Raw genomic sequence first — 20,894 nt, forward strand, 5'->3', positions numbered from 1 at the left:
TGGAGCGATTCGTTATATTCATCATTGTAAAGTTCTTGCAGATGGAAACACGATAGGTATTTCTACTCTTGTGGCGGGCGCTCTACATGTTGGAAAGGGAAGTGGAGAGCTGGGCATACGCAGCAGACCAACCAGACAACAGCGATGGCACCGAGAGTTACGACGTCGAGGGGAGGAACTACTATGTGCACCTCGTTCTACTGCTGCGTTTCTTATCGCGCTGGATTGGTCGCTTCACTTTCCTTGCCAGCCTATAGAGCGCCCGCCGTAAGACTGGAGAAAAGCTACAGGCATATGAATACAAACTTACTGCGATATAAGCAGTTTGTTCAAGAATATGGAAAAAGTGAAACATCAATATACCTTATATTGTTGTTGTTGTTGTTGTTGTTGTTGTTATTATTATTATTAAAACAAACTAACTAACTCTGTAGCCTTCTTAAACCCGAAGGTTCATGGCTGCAGCAACACAGGCCTTCCATCTTTCCCTATCTTGAGCAAGTTCTATATACTCTTTTCCATCCCTTAGGTCCATCTCAACCATTAGGTCCGATTCCCCTTAGGTCCATCCTTACCGATTTCCTTTAGGTCCATCTCAACGTTGTCCCTCCATCTTCGTCTTGGCCTTCCTACAGGTCTCTTACCATCAGGTTTCCCAACAAGAATCCTGTAAACTCTTCTCTCCTCCCCCATTCGTGCCACATGGCCTGCCCACCTAAGTCTTCTTCATTTAATTATTCTAATAATATCTGGACATGAATACAAATTATGTACTTCTAAATTATGTAACCTTCTCCACTCACCTGTCTCCTCATCCCTTTTAGGTCCAAAGATTTTCCTAAGGATCTTATTTTCAAATACTCTCAATTTATGTTCCTCTTTCAATGTAAGGGACCAAGTTTCACATCCATATAATACTACAGGCAAAATTACTGTTTTGTATATTCTAACAGTTAGTTTCTTAGATATTAAACGAGAAGACAAAAGTTTATGAAGAGAGAAGTAACATGCATTTCCTGTTATTATTATTATTATATCATGTCTACATAGTAAACAGCAGGAACTTGGTTATGTTCATGTTTTTGGAGGAGTTTTGGTTTTAAGTTCTCTTTATGCACAGGAAGGCTAGTCGGGACTGGACCTACAGTTTAAAGCGCGATCGGAACCAATTGTACCTACAACGGGTATCGAACACGCGTCCCATTGTATTTGTCAATCCCTCAATCAACATAAGCCCTTAAATTTGTTGTCACTCATCTCTTTCCATTAAATTAATTTTCGTTGTAGTACACCATGCCATTTCTTATTTATCGCAGTGTGCGCCTTACTTTCTTCTTGAATTTAATTTGCTCCTCTTTCAGATACATTACTTCCCGTCATCTAAATATATTATAAAATTTCATGAGGCATCGTTCTCGATTGAAATATCCATTATATAGGTCGAAAACTGGAAATAGTCTGAAATACTTTCACCTGAAGCAATACAAGCAGAGCCTCGCCCAATCACCCACCTGTTGCGATCCAGCTTCAAGAGGTGCACGTAACATACAGGTTTCCAAAGAGAATTGCATCACTGCACCGCTGCTGATAATGATAGGCTTATGCTCAAGGAAACAATACCTGTCACGTGATATGAAGATGCATCGATAACATTTCGTGAACAGCGTTACTAGGAATTTTCAATGATAGCGTTTTCCTCTTGGTTTCATCTCAGGCCTGATTAAAAACATTTGTGGAGACATTTTCCTATCCTACTTAATTATAAATGTATCACGAATTATTAGAACTTATATCTGAATTTGCAAATATTTTTCTTAGGCGTGCATCATGAAGAATCATCCTATTCTATGCAAATATTTGGTACCACATGGCACCTATCCATATAATACCTAGAAGAAATAATGAATATGCGTAAGAAAATATCTAAAGGTGTAAGATATGGCGAAAGGCACATAAATGCTAGTAAGATATGAAATATTCATTTTATGTCCGTTCAATGTTCGTAAGGTTTAATCGAAACAGGATCGATATTGTAAAGTGAATTCAGAAACTTCTAATGTGCTTTTCACTAGAAATCGAACACTTGACCCATTGCATACAGGGCGATAGAACTAATACGTTGGATTTATGAAAGCACCTCCTAGTTATTTGCCATCTTAGAGTTTTGTTTCATAAGCAATTACGTCAGTCAATACTAACTTGTACAGTCGCGAACACTTCTGGGATGTAACGTTACCATTAGCTGTCAATGGAACTGTTACAACCCAGAAGTGTCTTTGACTGTACATTATACTCTGTCACAGGAATCTGTGGGGTAAAGCAGTGCGTGCTGCTGCAAACGGCTGGTAGCGTACTCACTTTTCCTCCCATGAGTTCATTGGCCGAGCCCTCTCGAGTCACTACTTGCGCAGAGACTTGCTCCAGAGATTCCCGAGGTAGATTGAAGTTACAATTGACTTGGTGTTTTAAGTCCACTTTATGCACAGTAAGGCTATTCGGGACTGGACCTACAGTTTAAAGTGGGATACGAACCACTATGTGCCTCCACCGGGTTCGAACCCAGGACTCCTTGATTACAAGGCGACGACGCTACCACTGAGCTATCGGAGAGAGCCCAATTGGCTATTGATATGTTGCAATGTGTATATTTAGTTTTCGTATCTCCAAAGTTTCATAAAGAAATAAAAAAAACAATAGAAAATGTTCTGTGTCCTCGTAAGTCAACTATTGCGAGTACATTAACATTTTATATATCTGCGAGTGTACCAACTAAAGAGCCTATCGATAAGTTAGTAGAACTGATAGAGGAATGGGTATGAACCTTTCATTTAGGATCTCCCCAATGGCGTAACGTCGTCGCCTACTAATCAAGGCATCATGGTTCGATACCCGATGGAGGCACATAGTGGTTCTGAGCCCACTTTAAACTGTAGGTTTAGTCCCTATTAGCCTATCTATGCATAAAGTGAACTTACGAGGGCAGTACAATACGTTCATGCCCTGTCCCACTTCCGATCGTGGTATCGGGAAATTTCTTCCATTACTTTTCGACATAGTCCCATCAGAGTGCCAGACGCTTACGCAATCGTTTTTCTAACGCTGCAACTCCAGTAGAATAACATGTTTTGGTTTGCTCCTGTGACCACACCTCCACAGCGTCCATGACATTATCATCATCCTTCGCTGTTTCCTGCATCTGGCTGGGCCAGCATAGAAGTCAAGCCTTTTAATTTTTTCTTCGTTTTTCAATATTCCTCTTTTTCGATGGTGTTCCAATCTTGTCCTCTTCTCCTAACACTCTCCTCTATCTTCTCTTTCCAACGACATTTTGGTTTCTCCCTTGGCCTTATTCCCACTCCTTGTGCATAGTAAGCTCTTATTGGTAGTCGTACTGCATCCATCCTCTTCATGCGTCCGAATCAACTCGTCTGTGCCTGATCTATCATGTCCTGAAGCTTCACCACACCCACTGTCTGTCGGATCTCCTCATTCCTTATTCTATCCCTTCTAGTCTTCCCCAATATACTCCTTAAAACTTTCATCCCCACTGCCTGCATCTTTCATTTGTGTCTCTCTGTCATTGTCCAAGTCTTTGCTCCATACATAATTATTGGCTCACAGTATGTGTTATATATTACCTTTTTGCATTCATAGGTACATCCCTGTTTCATATTTATCTTCGAATGCTTTGATATAGTCCACCAGCCATTTGTTCTCTTCTGTTTACCTCCTCATCTATGCATCCATTTCTCTCAATTGTACTTCCTAGACATTTGAAGCTCTCCACTACCCTTCACTCTTCCGTGCCCATCTTTATTCTTGGTTCATTTCTGGCTCTGTTTCTTGTTGCTGTACTTCTTCTTCCCTGTTCTCCCATATTACTAAGTCATCAGCGTACAACTGAGCCTTCATCTCTTTCTCTCCTATCTTCTTCCTCATAGGATAAACAAATCCTATTTATTTCAGTAATATCTTCTTTAACACTATGGATTCCACTAGGATATCTACATAAATCGTGTTCAGGCCTGGAATAACAGCCGACCACTCCAAGGAGAGAGGTCCAGAACAAAGCCATCACTTAAGAAAAACATTTTGCTTCTTTTGTCCGTTAGTCATTTGGAACACATTTAAAATTATACAAGAAAAACAATCTTGTGCACGTCTCACATTGCAAATGTACATACCCAAATACAATGTGGGATAATGGTTAAAACAAGGTATACATTTACAAAATACACATTAATAGTAGTTCAAGGTGCATTCATATCCATATCTTTTACACCTGATTGCAAATCAAAACTCTGAGTCGAATTATGACGTGTTATAACATACGTGTGTATTAAACGTAGCCAGGTAGCTCTCACGTGGAAGAGATATGTTTGCTAATTCCACAACCTGACCGTTATCTCTTTCCCTGCACGTTTTATCATGTTCTGCCACTCGTGTTTCAGAAGTTTCGAAACTAAGACGACAGTGTGCATGTAATATATATCATGATACGTATTTCAGAATAACAATAAATCCTCCACAGGACATCTGAACACTTAAGACACCTATCTGACTAATAAGCTACATCCAATGGCTATGCAAGAAGACGTTATGGCCTTCCCCGTTTTGGCTAAATTTTCATGAAAACAAAAAGAAAGAACTGTCTCTTACTTGAAAAGATGGAAAATGTAATACTAACCACTAAAATAGATGTTCCCCCATTCTAAGGTAATTCCTCTATGGAAATCCCTAGAATTAACACCACTGAATTGAATTGTTGTATGAAGTCCGCTTAATGCACAGAAAAGCTAATCGGGACTGGACAGTTTAAAGTGGGATCCGAACCACTAGGCGCCTCCACCGGGAATAGAACCCCTTGAATATAAGGCGACGACGTTACCACTAAGCCATCGGGAAGGCCCCTCTCAACACCACTGACTACATCACAACAGTCACAAATAGGGTAGATACCTTATCATATCATCAGCTTATCTAAAGTGCAACTATGATACTTGGGGCCCGGGACTTTGTTATAACATATTTTTCATTTTGCTTCGGATCTAATATTGGATGAGATCTTTACATATCTGATGAAAATCTGACGAAATAGACAAACTTGACAAAGCATATTTTGACATATTTCACCAATTTCGCGTTTTTACAACTTATTTCTTCAATTTTTTTGTAATAAGACATCTTTCTGTATAACTTCGTAATTATTTCGCACATAATCGGTTATTTCATATTTTCTTCTTCTTAGCTTTAGCACAACGGATAGTTCATATTGTCGATGGCAGGATATGGAAATTACGGAGGAAGAAAGGTGCCGTCTTTTCTTAGTACAGAACAATAATACCCCACGTTTTTTATCCCGCCGACAATTGATAGCCATGCAAACATTACCGAGAAAAAATGTTATCTCTCTCATTGTTGCACAGGAAATAAAGAAGTTTCGTTCTCATCTGTTTGATAATCTGTTCGCTTTTCACAAAAATCAGTCAAAAGTAAAAATAACATTCGGTACATTACAGCCCCTACTCTACTCTATCGGGTATGGGAGAAATTCGAGAGTACTGTTGTGCATATTATTGGCTTTACTGGGAATATTTCTGCATTTTTGTGACATTTGAAAATTTTCATGACATATTTTCCAATTTATATGACATGGGTGCTATTTGTGAGTGTCCCTTTCATCAAATTCGTCACATCATCACCCATCCTCATCTTCACGTTTAGTCAAAAGTAGCAGAGAAAGCAATAAACCAATACGTACAGAAGAATTGCTTCAGAGTACATTCTTCGTAGTGAACACACGTGAGTAGTGAGTGACACATACTGCTAAAAATATATTCGGCAGGTAGAAGCCTTTTCTTTCGGAATTATCCACCAAAACATCATTGTTCACAGCATGATTAGGTGCAACCTGATATCATATTACGTCACAATGAAATTTAATCTACAATTGGTTTTAGAAAGCTGACACCAGATACTATATTTTCTGGCAAATCCCAACAATAGGTCCTCCATATTTGCTAACCACACAAAAGAATACTCGAAGAACAGGAAACGTTCACCTTTAGCTAAAAAAAAAAAGGTTGGAGTGAGAGGCTAAGCCATAGGTCTCCAGAGAAGAGTACACGTAAAGGAAAGTGAAGACCACTGTGTCAGCAACTTTTGCAGGCTCCTGAGTGGCTATTTGCAAAAGTGTTCGATTTGCTCAGTGGACGCTGGGAGAAATTTCATAACACTGGATGATATCTGCCCCAAGATGCACATGTGACGCCAGAGTGGGGAGGGTACAAGAATAGAGCGTGGGACAGCGGGGGGGAGTGGATCTTCAATATCCTTTCATCTCAAAGGTACCCATATGGAGCGGAAGCCGGTCTCCTTTTCACAGACTATTGGAAGGGCAGCATGTTACGGTTCGTCTTAAGGTGTGGTGCCCGCGTGACCTTTCGCCATGGAGACGAATGGGGACGGGAGATGAAGCAATCATGGAGACGTATAAATAGGAGTGAAGATGGTTCGTTGCAACCATACACATTCGAAACACTGTGCTAGTTTCTTCCATCATTATGAAGTGGGTAAGTGCAGCTATGCCTCTTTTTTCATTCCTTCATGTCTGTGCATGCCTGATAGGTTCCTCCAGACGGGTCATCATGCGGCGTTGGCTGGAGATGGTCTTTGCCGGAGGCAAGGTGTTGTAAGTGATAGTCTCTTTGAAGTAGCCGTATTTCGTTTTTGTTTTTTTGTTTTGTGGATACTGTTTCGCTATCACTACGGAAAGCGTGTGTGCGTGGGGCATATGTATGTGCTGTGTGTGCGTCCACGTGTGAGAGAAAGAGAGACAGAGAGAGAGAAGGAAATACAGAGAGAGAGAGGGGGGGATGCAGAAAGACAGACGCACACAGAGAGAAATAATGCCAGAAAGATAGTGTGAAATAGAATTTACTTAATTTTTTTAAGTCCACTTAATGCATGATAGGCTAATCGGCACTGGGCCTACAGTTTAAATTGGGATCCGAACCACTGCTCAATGTGTCGCCACCGGTTATCGAAGCCGGGACACCTTTGTTACAAAGCGATGGAGTTTTCACTACGACGTAGGGAATTTTGTGTGGAAGAGAGAAAGAAATAAGCCATAGAGACGCACACACAGAGAAATACTGCGAGAAAGAGACAGTGAAATAGAGAGATAGAAGGTAGAGTGACAGAGAAACAGACAGATATATATAAAAGGAGAGAGAGAGAGAGAGAGAGAGAGAGAGAGAAATACTGCGAGAAAGAGACAGTGAAAGAGAGAGAGAGAGAGAGAGTAATACTACGAGAATGAGACAGTGAGAGACAGAAAGAGAAAGGACTGAGTTGACAGAGAAAAAATAGAGATACAAAAAGAGACAGAGAGAGAGAGAGAGAAAAGAAAAGAGAATTAGTGACAGAAGAACCGAGAGGGGGATACAAAAATACATACACACACAGAGAGAGGGAGAGGGTGGGAGAAATACTGCTAGAAAGTTAGAAAGAAAGAGATAGAAGAGAGTGAGTGACAGAAATAGAGAGAAAAATACCGATACACAGGAAGAGAGTGAGAGTTGTTGCATACGATTAGCGAGACGACGCAACTTTCATCTTTCTTTCAGCAATAAAATAAAATAAAATAAAATATTGCATAATTGAAAAATAAATTCATGTAACTGCCACGGTCATCAATTCCTATTTCTGGGCAATTCTCAATACTTCCAAGCAAACCATCAGAGTTATAAAGGTAAATTTTATTCACACGTAGTCCTACCATTACAAATTATCTCGATTACACCGGTAGCCTTACTGTGAGAGAGAATCCTACGTACCTAATGGTATTTATGAAAGTATAGCTATAGTAAAATTCTTGTGCATTTAACACTTACAAAATACTGCTTTAAAATTATCTGTGCATGTGAATGTGCATGCTCGTCTGTCTGTGTGTCGAAAAATATAAAGTCTACACTGCCGTTCCTCAGAATCCATTCAATCCATCAGTATTACCGTGGGAATTGTTCATGAATATTCTCCTTAATTTTTCTCTTAAGCGATTGCTTTTTATGTATGTTGGTGCTTGTCAACAGCTTGTTTAGTTTTCTTTTAATTCTTGAAGCTCTTATTGGGTCAAATAAAGAGCACGAACATGGTGATGGGCAATTTGCACGGTAGTAATCATGGATCCCACTGTATATAGGTTGACGATCTACACGCACGGCCATGAAATTAGGCGGGTGGCAGAAGTTCGCGCTGTTGCCACGTCGAAGCACAAGCGCGTGTGTTCGGAGATTCAATTAATGAAAGATCTCGAATTGAATTAATTGATTTGTTGTTCTAAGTCCACTTTATGCACAGATAGGCTAATCGGCACTGGACCTACAGTTTAAAGAGGAATGCAAACCACTATGTGCCTCCACCGGGTATCGAACCCGGGACCCCTTGGTTACAAGGCGACGACTCTACCGTTGCGCCATCGGGGAGGCCCTAGATCTCGTTGTAGAGTTGGTCTTTATAATCCATGTGATACAAACTGACAGCATTTGCTCGAAAGGTCAGGGATGTCACAAAAGTGCCCCGGAGAAAGGTCGGTCTGATGCTCGAACTAGGCAACGCAGCGCGGGAACCAGCGAGTTTTGTCCTGCTCTGGCTTTGCTTTTCCCATATGTGGCACCAGCGTAATTCTGCCCATCCGCCTATTTTCATAGACGTTCGTATAAGAATAAAAAATACACACAAATTTTATGTTATATGCGTGGTCTTGAATTCATACCAACTGACTATTCAGATAATACTAAACGTATAACGATAAGACTTTGTGCATTGAGAGAAGGGTCTAGGATATTATAATATTCTTAAAAGAAAGTCTGTTCAAGAATCTTAGTTCCCATAGAGTGAACCATGATTATGCTGTAAACGTAGGTCCACCCTTTTTTAATTAGTATATATATCTTAGATTTTTTCTAGTTTCTCTCATTGTGTTTCCAATTTTGACCTTTAAACAAGTTTTCAGAGTTCATTGTCTTTTTAGAGACTAAGTATCTTAATTCGGTGGAAATATCTCGCGTTCAAGTGTCACGCTTACAATGAGTGCTTGTAATATATGAAAAATTGTACGATTACACATGGTCATTGTCTATAACTTTTGGGTAAATAAAAATAATATATATATCCTTATTTTATATGTGATTTGGTATCTTTCATTCAGAAAACGAGAGCTTGAAAATTTTTAAATTGATAGAAGTGCCTATGTATACAGATACTTAAAAATTGTAATAATTAAAAGTTGTTTAATATTTTAATTTATATATGTTTTGTAACTATCCATTCCAATTATATGCATTATTTTACCAACATTTTGGCTTTAAAACATTCCAGAAATATGTCAGCTCATACATGTTATGTTGCCACAAAGTTATCACACAAAAGTGATGTAGATTAAAAAGAAGCTTCGAATTTTGCAAAATTCCCTAAATTCGCCCGGCATCTCGTCAAAGACAAAAATGACGAAAAGGTATCGCCCGGTATCGATAAGTACATTCCAACCGATACTTTTCGATATCACTGGTATCGGTCAAATATATACAGGGTGGTCCCAAAAAGGTAACCGAAATATAGAACCGTTATTGTTCGGTTACCTTTTCTTGGGTCACCCTGTATATTCATTCCCAAGTTATGTAAGTTGGGACTAGACAATATAGCATATGCAATATAGAACCTCATATCAGCTGGTTCGTATCCAACTGTGACGGCGCCAGAAGGGTCAGGGGGGGACAACCGTTCCCTCTCTACAGTCCCTAGCAAACAAGAAAAACTATATTAATTAATGTTTTATTTGTTCAAAAGTGTACTTTATAATGGCATGTATCTAGACTGAGTACAATAGTTAGGGATAGTTAGAATCCAGTAGTGTATATGACTGTACGTGATACTAATCGTGAAGACCCCTTACAAAATTTTCCCGTCTCCCTCCCCTTCTTATTATTTTCTTCTTCTGGCGGTGTTCCTGGTAGCCAGCAGCAGTTTGCTAAATGTTCTTAATTTTGTGTAAAAGAGCACAGAGAAATGTTAATAAAGTATTCACGACTAATGTTTATGGTAGAACAAAAAAGCTTTGTTTTAGAATATGTATTGGAAGTAAAAACATATGTCTATACCCTGTCTCAGGTATATCTGGAGCAAGGCCGCTCATGGCGGAATAGAAGGGAAGGAAATCTAGTGGGCAGAGGGAAGCTGTACACGCTGCTGAGAAGTCTGGTAACTGTAGTCGCTTTCTCGCTCTACTCAATCCCGTTCCCTCTTAGTGTTCATTGGTGGAGCCGTCTGACGTCACTTTGCTTGTTTCCGTTTTCTTACTCCAGAGATAGTTCGGACAGAGCATAATATGTTTAAGTTATTAAGCTATTGTAAATCCTTTGATTATATTGACGAATCTCTGTCGTAGTTTGCGATGTGCAATTATCTTACCTATTCACGTTTTTCTTGTTTTCTCCACTTTCTGCATCTTCTTCTTTTACTCTTACTGTGCACATCTGAAGCACCAACAACCTCGGTTGTTACATAACGATGACCTAATGTTCATCCGGTTGCATTGCCCACACCTGTAGTGACGTAATCAAATTATCCGAACGTGACTTTATGTAAAAGAAGAAATCGTCTCCGATCCTAAGAGAAAACTCAATTTAAATAAGAATTGCAATTTGCGTTTGCTGCACAGTCACTCACGCTGTAAATGGTGTTTATAATGTGTTATTAATTATGATATTTTGAGTTTTAGTAATCCGAGGACCCGCCTCCTTGATGGCGTAGTGGTATCTGTTAACTTTTGATCAAGGGATCAGGTTCGATCCCGATTCAGGCGAATTTCGCAGTGACGTCACTTTAAATTGTAGGTCAACTCCCGATTAGCCTATCCCAGCATGACGTGGATTTGAATCGACCTTGACAAACGTTTTTTAGATCTAAACTCATTGTATTCAAATTGTTGTAGAAACTGTCATGACAGCAGATGTCCCAGTTTTGCAAACATTGTTTGAGGCTTGTAATAATGTTTTGAGGAACTGGTTCTCAATAAAAGCACCTTGCTGATTATAAAATTGTATTGTATATGCAAATTACAAATTTCAGTTCAAGCTTCCTTATCACTTCATTCACGAATTACCAAAAATATTTGGTTAGTTGGTATTTGAAGATTATTTCTGTGTTATAAATTTATATGCGAGTATTAATTATTTACTAGATTTTATTTCCCCCTCACGCACCCACATACACATACATGCAGAGGCGTCTCGTGAACGCATGCAGTGCATGCTGCGCATGCGTCAATTGTGGGAAAAGGACAGCTTGCTCTGCGACGACAGTAATGAGCATTTCTACATTCTAATTTCTTCATACAGGTTGAGTCAGTAACTTCATAACAGACTAATACTTACAAAATGGATTATTTGCATCAAACTAACGTCACCAGGAAGCATCGCCCGTGTCGAGGGGTGGTGTTTTGACGATGATCAGTATATGAATTTACAGATGAATGAAATGTTCTATAGGTATATACTTTCGTCGAACAAAATTATATTAATGTGAACAGGGAAGTAGTGTTTGGGTCTCAGTTTGAATTCGGTGGTCCAAATAGAAGAAAAATGTTTCTTACAAATTCACTTTAAATTGCGAGAAATGTCCAATAATGTGTCACTCGACGCACTTTCACCTTTAAATTGTTTGAGAAGCAGCGTCCTTACAGTACAAAGAGTGCACCTACGTTCAAAATACAGCCTTCCGACTCGCTCCATGTGGTTTCCAAGTTATGTTCATTGTTTGTACAATATGTTATCTATCTTTTACGAAGTTACAGACACACTATATATATTTGTATTTTTGTTATTTTACGTCGCTTTTCTGTCACTTTGGCTACTCGCATCGATAAGGATGAGTGGTGATTGCCGCTCAAAGCAAAACTCATGCCCAGGCCGGGATTCGAATCCTAGATCTTCGGTGGTGAGATACAAGGAGGACTTCTTAACGCCCTCGACACCCGAGACAATGAATATGTGAGTGTGTTTGTAGTTAAAGTTACCCCATCCACATTGCAACACGTTATGGAGGTGTGTCTATGGCCCCATGCATTTACAATCCACAGTCCGTGTCGTAACTCTGTGACGCATAGCGGTAGAGATGGGGAGAATGCCAGTAGCCGGAGGCAAGCAGTTGCAAGAAGCTGGTAGCTGCAGCTGTGTTTCCTCCTTCATGCAGTCACGCTGTCATTGGTCGAGCCCTCTCGAGCACAGAGAACTAGCTTTCGTACGTCTGCTTCAGAAATTCCCATGTAAACCTTTTGTGGAGGTGAAGTGATCAGCATTACGCTCCGGCCACCTTTGCCCGAGAAGTTGCCCACAGGTGTCAGTTACCTAACAAAGCTGATCAGAGCTGAACTGTTGAAAATATAGTATGAAACATATTATTTACTTTTATTATTAATATTGATGTGGATATTTAAGATTCCATACAGCTATACCAACTCTTCCTCCATATTCGAAAGCTTACAATGAGTGCTTGTAATATATGAAAAATTGTACAGTAGATTACACATGGTCATTGTCTATAACTTTTGGGTATAACGTTTCGGGACACGTTGCATTTATATCAATCATATCATGGAATTAATGAAGATGGCTCAGTGAAATGAATTTGAGTACAATGTTTGGGTATTAACTTAAGAAATAAAGAGAAGTATACCTAAATTGTCCCATCTAAGATACATAACTTTGGACAATTATCGTACCAACAAATAAGAAATTTAAGATAACCTTTTTTAGGAAAAAGAATATGTATATTTTATTGAGGGGTAAACAAGTACGAAAAACGGTCACTTTTCAAATCTTAAGGGTATAACTACACATTTATAACTACTGCCATCTATATTACGTACATAATTGGTATGCGGAACTGATTTAATGATTAACTGAGTTGGTGATTTAAGTCCACTTTATACACATTAAGGCTAATCCGGACTGGACCTACATTTTAAAGTGGAATCCGAACCACCATGTATCGAATCGAACCCGGAACCCCTTGATTACAAGGCGACAACAAAATATACAAAACAATATGAAGTTACAGTGACTGCACCGAGTTACAAGCGGACATAAAGAGTCTTGTGGAAGGGTGCTAAAGCAACAAACTAATCTTAAATAGCGAAAAATGTTACCAAATGTCATATACTCGAAACGCTATACGAATAAAATACAAAAAGCCCTGGAAAGGATTCACTGATAACCAGAAACCACAAAAAATGAAAAGTGAATCCTCACACAAGCCGGAGGGACATTGTAATGACACATGGAAATGCAGCGTGTTCCATACACGTGTACGATATGTGGCACGTCACGTGAGGAGTGCCGCTTTGGAGGGAAGCCTCCTCCTTTCCCTTGAAGATAGTTCGGAACTTGAGGAAACAACTTACAAATATTTTTAATTGGCATGTATAGATAACTAATATATCATGTAGAGGGATTACAACATTCTTACTTGGGTTAAAAGATGAGGCTCTAAAGGAGCACTCAGCTCATATAAAGCACACAGCCCAACAAAGGATTATAGTGGCCGTAGGTCCACATGTAAGAGCCTAATTAGTCTGCAAAACGCAGTCCAGGGTGTACTACGTGGAAGTGAGGTAAGATCAATCTAATGTAAGCTTCTGCTTACGTCATTACGGTTCATTGGCGCGTTAACAATAGCACGTGTCACTTCGCTGTGAAATCTCCTTAACGTATAGAAATCATTTGTATAGTTTGGGCATTATCAAACCTTGATATTGAAGAAATATGAAAACTTGAACACTACAATTTAAATGGTATTCTTTCCTAAATATACACAAGTGAGACATTCGTTATTTTTATTCTACTTTCAGGTAATTTTGGCTCTGTGTTTTGTAGCTGCGACAGCTTACCCCCAACAAAATAAGGAACCAGTTCCTATTCTGAGACAAGAAACGGAAGTGAACCATGATGGTAGCTATCAATACAGGTAAGAGTATAGTAGTAAGTAGTGACATCTATGGAGTTATTCCTGAAACGGATTGCAATGCGTGAAAATCTTAATAACAAGGAAATAAGTTACTAATGCTTGAAACAATTACCTTGAGTATTCCGTAATTTATTTGCATTATGACCCCCTTAGTGAATAAATGCACTTTCTAAACTGATCACGGTGAAATCTGCATTATTCCATTGTACAATCTCCGGCAATAAAAATGGTATACTAGATCCTGAAATTTGTGTTGCCTAACACTACGGCGCTGGTAGAAATTACCATTGAAAATTTGCTGCTAAAATCGACTTATAGCCGTGGAGTTATGCAACACACATGAAGCCTTGCACGGAAGCAAGTATTTCAGGATCCAGGTGTCCTATTTTTATTGCCGGGGACTGTACTCATCATACAAGAGTGCCAAGCGGCTCGTCTTCATCCTCCCTTGGGACGCCGATGCTAAGAAAGCAGGAAAGATAAAACATATTTCGTTTTTGAGAGGGGGGAGGTCAAACCATAAAGTGTGGAACAAAGAGAAGATGAGAAATGCTTCTGAAGTATTATGTGTGACTACGAACGCTATGGTAGTATTGCAGATATACGTACAATTAAAGAGTTGCAATATTATAGCCCAAAGTGACGGAAAAAATCAACTCACCGATAATAACTCCCGACCCGATAAATAATTCAGCAACACAGTCGCTTTCATATATAGGCCATCACAGGACTTACAGCTTGCGTTTATTATTTAATTTTCGGAAGTTTTCGAATAGTATTACTCTACGTTTTCCAATTTCCTTTACCTAACTTTTATGGCGGGCGGCCCACATGCCGGCAAAGGAAGTGGGGAGCGGGAAAGCGACCAATCCAGCGCGATGAGAAACACAGCATCTTGTAGAACGAGGTGCGCGCAGCAAATCTTCCCGCGACGTCGTAACTCTCGACGCAACCGCTGTTGTCTGATTGTCTGCAGCGTATTCCTCGCTCTTCACTTCACTTGACAGCATGTAGGCCACCCGCCGTAAGACTAGACAAGACCTATAGTACCACTGAAGAGCAATGATAATTATTTATTTAAAAAAATATATATATTTAGGAATTGAACGATACGTATTAAGGGCCCAGATTTTGATGACATAAAAATCTTTGAAAAATTACCTTTAAAATGACAACAAAATTCCTGTAAAATGACCTAAAATCTTTGAAAAACGAGCCACAAATTCGTACAAAACTCAATCTGCTTATTGAAAATAGTAGATATATATATTCCAAGACAAACAATTTAACAATTGCTTCTTCACCTTGGTGTGTTGTACGGACTGTCACTGAGAAACTGGACAATGTTGCATTTCGAGATTTTCAGACAGGCTTTGTTGCGCTGGTAGTTAAACACAGAGTAAGTACCGCAAGATAACATTCAGACAAAACAGAAATTGTTGAACTTCTTATGTTTCAGCATGCAATGACACACAAATTTTTAAACAAGTGACCTATAAACGACGCAAAATTTGAAAAAAATAACGAAAAATTTTAAAAAAATGACCGAAAAATAAAAAAATGGTAAAAATTGACCAAAAAAATTACATTTCTTCAACCTGAGGAGGGTGCTCAGGATTTCTGTACTAGTTAGCAATGTCTACGTTGCACCAGTTAAAAGATGAAATGTCAATAAAACCCTGGCCCTGCGACTTAAGTCGAGGAGTGACAGTTTCGCACCGTAGTAGTCACTGCTACTGAACAAAGTAAAACATTGAACAAGGGAGTATGAATGTTTCCCTCTATGTTGCAAGTGAAAGCTGTTTCTTAAGTTGGTTTTTAATGTAGATACGAACTGTAAAGGAATATAACGGATAATTATTTATAGACCCATGTGTTCCTTATAAACAAACAACTTCAACTTCAAGTTACAGCTAATCAAATGGAAGTTTCGACTCTTTCTAACACAAGCAAAATCTTCAACCTGTCCTGTTCCCGCTGATGTGTTTTTCTACGCGGGAAAAGGTCGGTGGGGGAGGATTAGGTTCGGGTCCTCGCGACTGGCTGGACATGGAAATTGTTCCTCATGCTCTTAACAAAAACTATATGCACATTTTCGCATTACGTCTTCAATTCGTAAAACTCGGGACAGGGATTGAAAATAATGGATTGTGTCGACAGTATTGCTTTGCGTCAATGGTTATAAACTAAAATTACCAAACATTGTAGACTGCAAACGTCTGGACCCTGCCTCTCTTCAGAAACAACCCACTCATTTAAGCAAGGACCAAGGACAAAATTGAAATTGTTCCAAAATTTAAAAAATCGTACAGATCTAGTTTCGCATTATTATCAGGAACTGCAATAGAACTTGCCGATTGCCAACTTTTCGCATTAAAATAAGATATATATTGAATGGAGCGCCCCTTTATAACAATTCACGCTACGACGCCATGGGACCTGGGTTCGAATCCCGGCCTGGGCATGGATGTTTGTGAGTATCCTTTCATCAATTTCATCATATCATCACTCATCCCCATCTTCGCAAATTAACCAAAAGTGTAACAAAAAGTGAAATAAAATAAAGCAATTCAATCAATCAATTTAGAAGAATTCGCATTTCAGAATTCATTAGCCCCGCCTAGTTCGCTGCTCTTTTTGGCACTAGGTGTAGTGCAGGTGTATCCAGGTGTCAGGCTATTGTAAGGAAATGACGTTCAACCAAGTAGACGGAAAGCGGTGTTCAAGTTCAAAAGATTCAACAAATGCCTGTCTGCTGCTTCAAACGTTCATTTGATTAGTTAGCACGCACCACGTGACCACAACACACTACACCGCTTCAGACCGTAGTGCAAACGGTGCAGACACCAAATTCACTACTTGACACCAAATCAACGAAATAGACGAGTCGGTGTTGCATCGTGGAACCAACTAGACGCGCGAGTGCAGAGAGAGTTTTGAAGGTCACATTTTCACTGCCTCCGTTGCCACGGCAACAGTTAAGAGTTTCTGATTGACAACAGAGGGTGTAGTCAGGCAGTTTGACCCAAACAACGAAAAAAATCAATATTCGCAATATGAACTTTTCAATAAATATTTGGAGATGTAATAAATACGACTCTCTCCTATAAAATATTCATATCCTCTTTCGCATCCCTAGTAATATTCGACAAACTTTCGCAAAGTGGTATGTATTATGAAATGATACTAAAATTTTTATAATATTAACTTTAATTGTAACAGCAAATCAAAACCATTTTTGCTACATATTTAAAACGCATTTACTGTCCAATTAAAAATGGGCAATTATGATTAATAGTACGGTTATTGCAAACATCAAGGAAAATATTATTTAAGCATTCATCTTGAAATTACCTGGTCAAATGTGATTGTGATTTGGACTTCCGCAAATTTAGTACAGAGTAAATTTGTAAAACGTGCATCAAACTTATGTTATTGAATTGTTTAATATAGCTATATTATTTATGTTTTCTTGTGCAATCTATCTTTTGTTCTTACTGAGGGGTCTCGGATTCGAATCCCCGCTTGGGCATTAATTTCCTCATATCATCACTCATCCTCATCTTCGCGATTAGCCAAACGCTTTAGAAATACGACGTAAAATAAATCAAATTAATCAATCAATCAAAACCTTGCGTAGTGGCAACAGGGGCCCTGGGTTCGATACCCCATGGAGGCCCATGGTGGTTCGGATCCCACTTAAAATGTAGGTCCAGTCACGAATAAGGTATCTAAACAAAAAGTTGACATAGAAACGAACTTTGACAAACTTTGTGTGGTTCCCAGAGCCACGTATGCAGGAGTATCAGCAAAACAAATTCCTGCTTGATATAACATGTTATTGGTCCACGTGAATACACGCGCACAAAACAGGGAGATGTATGTGAAAGTAAAAAATGGTGGACTCAAAAATAAACGCCTAATTGTTACCCTTCGAAAATTTCTTGCACAGTTTTCTCACTGAAAAGTTCACTTCTGGGGGGAAAAAAATAACCCGGCCTCCGTGGCGGAGTGATTAGCACACCGCGTTACGACGCCAGAGGTCCCGGGTTTGAATCCTGGCTTGGATATGAGTGTTCTGTGTGTGTCCCTTCATCAATTTCATCATATCGTCACTCATTTTTGCGATTAGGCAAAAGTGGCAGAAATGCGAAGTATAATAAACCAAATCAATCAATGGAAAAAAATATATAAATTTTCTGTGTGCAGTAAACTGAAAATGTTAACCATTGAAATAGATCTCAATGGATAAGCCTTCGCAGTGCACAAAACCCGGTATAAATATATCTTACGGATTTCATGTTACAGGCCACCAAAATTTGAGATGCGCGATGTTGAAACACTCTGTATAAGAGAAACAACTCCTAACAATTCAGACGGGGATTTTCGGATTTTGTAACGTTGCAACATAGACACCTACACTACGTTTCAGAGTTTGGGTGAACCCCAAAGCCGTTTGTAGGGGCATTGAGTTCATCGCCCAGTGAATCGAACCGGGGTCCCTTTGTGTCACCCTGGTAATTTAATCAACATTTTTCATTTTATATTTAAACACTGACACTGATTGTAATGAATATATACACACCAAAAGGAAATTAAGTGAGAATATTTCTATGAATTGAAAGATATTGATGTAGATTTCGATTATCTTCGGAACATCTTCAGCTCACTGAGCGAGTACAGCTAGAGGGGTCTACAAAGAACGTATTATCCATACCAGCTAACTGTAGACCAGACGAACGAGAACAAGTCTCTGCCCAAATAGTGACGCGAGACGGCTCCACCAATGAACAGGAGAGAAACAGGATTGTGTAATGGGCGACGGGAGTTTTCCCGAATTCCTCCCCATTTCCTCCAGCGATGCACATTTTTGAAAAGGATAATACCGAACGCACATGGCAAACGGCCCGTACGATTGGTTTAAGAATTTCTTAGGGAAATATTAGGGATACAACTGCAAGAGCAAATATTCACAAGCCGTGCATTTAGCGTACGGACCAAGGTCTGGATCGTACGGTTGGCAACACTGCACTTTCACCACTCGATTGTCCTCTTCTTCCTCTGCCGATATGCGCGGCCCTGCTCTACAGTTAGCTGGGACAGGGTATAGAGCGTGCTGGGTAGAGATGACGTCAGCGGCTCACTTTTTCATTGGATGCTTCGAGAAATAAGACACGCTCCCAAGGTGCGAATGGGGAACGGCCAGAGATGTTACTGAATAATAGCCCCGTCTAGTTTGCTTCACTTTTTGACTCTCTCTGCACTAGCGCGTCTAGTTTGCATCTAGTTTGGGCGTGTGGTCACGTGGTGTGTGCTAACTAATCAAATGAACGTTTAAATCAGCAGACAGGCATTTGTTGAATCTTCAGAACTTGAACACCGCTATCTACTTGGTTGAACGTCATTTCCTTGCACCAACCTGACTCAGGGATACACCTGCACTACACCTAGTGTCAAAAAGTTCAGCGAACTGGACGGGGCTAATCTCACTCTATCGACAATTGAAAAGTAAATGACCAAGAGTACTTGCATCAGAACACTGAAAAATGCGCGGTTTCTGGTTCAACACTCAAGATCAAATACGCTCCCTTTCCAAACAACCTCTTTAAATGTAAACTTACTGAGATTATCAGATTAAAATAATTGCTTTAGAGAAGAACTTTACATTTTCCTTGCGTTGCTTTCTACCATTTTAAAACTAAAAGTGTTATAAGAGTGCGTGTCGATATGGCGGCAGGGGTGATCATTTGCCCTTCTGAAATTTTGAGGAGGCAGACAGTGCCTTGTATCCAATAGTGCTTCTGTATTTAAGCATACTTATTGTTGCACGATAACCTTCTTTTCAGAGTATGGCCTTTCATTAAAGGTACTATTTTGGTTTGTGTACGTACATTTGTCCAGTAAGTGAATTAACCGGGAGAGGGCGCCAGGTCTCTCCCATTAGACTAAAGCATCCATGGCGAAACAGTATATTATTTTTATCCTTCTCGAGGATGATTTGATCAGCTCTATAATAATAATAATAATAATAATAATAGTAATAGTAATAATAATGTGCTTTTATATGTCCCGGAAAAGAGCGAATTTCCTGAAATCGCCCGCAAACAAAATATTTGATTCACATTTTGAATTTACCATACTAAAACACCTAACAACAGTATTATTTTTGAAGAAAATAATTTTCACTGACACACCCTCTTTCTCTCTCTTTTAGCTATGAAACCGGCGACGGAATCCTAGCCAATCAGAACGGCGAACTGAGACAGATTGGGGAAGAAGCAGGCGAGGTCTCACAAGGATCCTTCAGGTATACCTCACCAGATGGTACCCCGATCGAGCTGAACTACATCGCTGACGAGAACGGATTCCAGCCCTCAGGAGCACACTTGCCAGTCCCTCCACCGATCCCGGTGGAAATCCAGAGAGCTTTGGACTTCCTGGCCACACTGCCATCGACAACAGAGAAATCTTTCGGCAGAAATTAAAGAAAAGAAAGCAACACTTGTTCATTTACCCTCTCTTTTGATTCAGAATTTCAAAAGTCTCTAGTCTGAATCGTTCTCATTCACGGGTCAAAATGAAACGATGTACATAGTAATCAAAAAATAAAGTGCCTTCTCAAGAAATATTATTTTCAGCATTCAATTTTAATGTAAAGTACTGTTGTTATTATTTTCTAGGTGTACTGTAGCAGAAACAGTGAAGAAAACAATACAATAGTGTATCATGAACATTCCCGGTCTCAATCATTATCATTATTCTCTTTCCAAGAACACAAGACGTTTCAGCCTACTATGAGGTAGGGATGGCCAAACGGATCCGGATCCGAAAAATCCCGATCCGTTTGGATCCGGATCCGGGTCCGAAAG

At 39.5% G+C, this 20,894-nt stretch overlaps 1 protein-coding gene across 1 annotated transcript; it reads left to right on the forward strand.

Moving 5' to 3' along the window:
• The first annotated feature begins 6,387 nt into the window (after positions 1 to 6,387).
• On the forward strand, positions 6,388 to 20,651 carry LOC146002040 (endocuticle structural glycoprotein SgAbd-4-like). Its single transcript, XM_083139753.1, has 3 exons — positions 6,388 to 6,572; positions 13,910 to 14,025; positions 20,240 to 20,651. The coding sequence occupies exons 1-3, from the start codon at positions 6,564 to 6,566 to the stop codon at positions 20,508 to 20,510; spliced, it is 396 nt and encodes a 131-aa protein (XP_082995879.1). The 5' UTR covers positions 6,388 to 6,563; the 3' UTR covers positions 20,511 to 20,651.
• Positions 20,652 to 20,894: the final 243 nt, after the last annotated feature.

This window comes from Lepisma saccharinum, chromosome 18, assembly GCF_977018435.1.
Source record: "Lepisma saccharinum chromosome 18, izLepSacc3.1, whole genome shotgun sequence".
NCBI classification, from domain to species: domain Eukaryota; kingdom Metazoa; phylum Arthropoda; class Insecta; order Zygentoma; family Lepismatidae; genus Lepisma; species Lepisma saccharinum.

Coding starts and splice junctions, on each gene's coding strand:
- LOC146002040 (XM_083139753.1), top strand. Junction 14,026..20,239: donor GATGGTAGCTATCAATACAG/GTAAGAGTATAG, acceptor TCTCTCTTTTAG/CTATGAAACCGGCGACGGAA.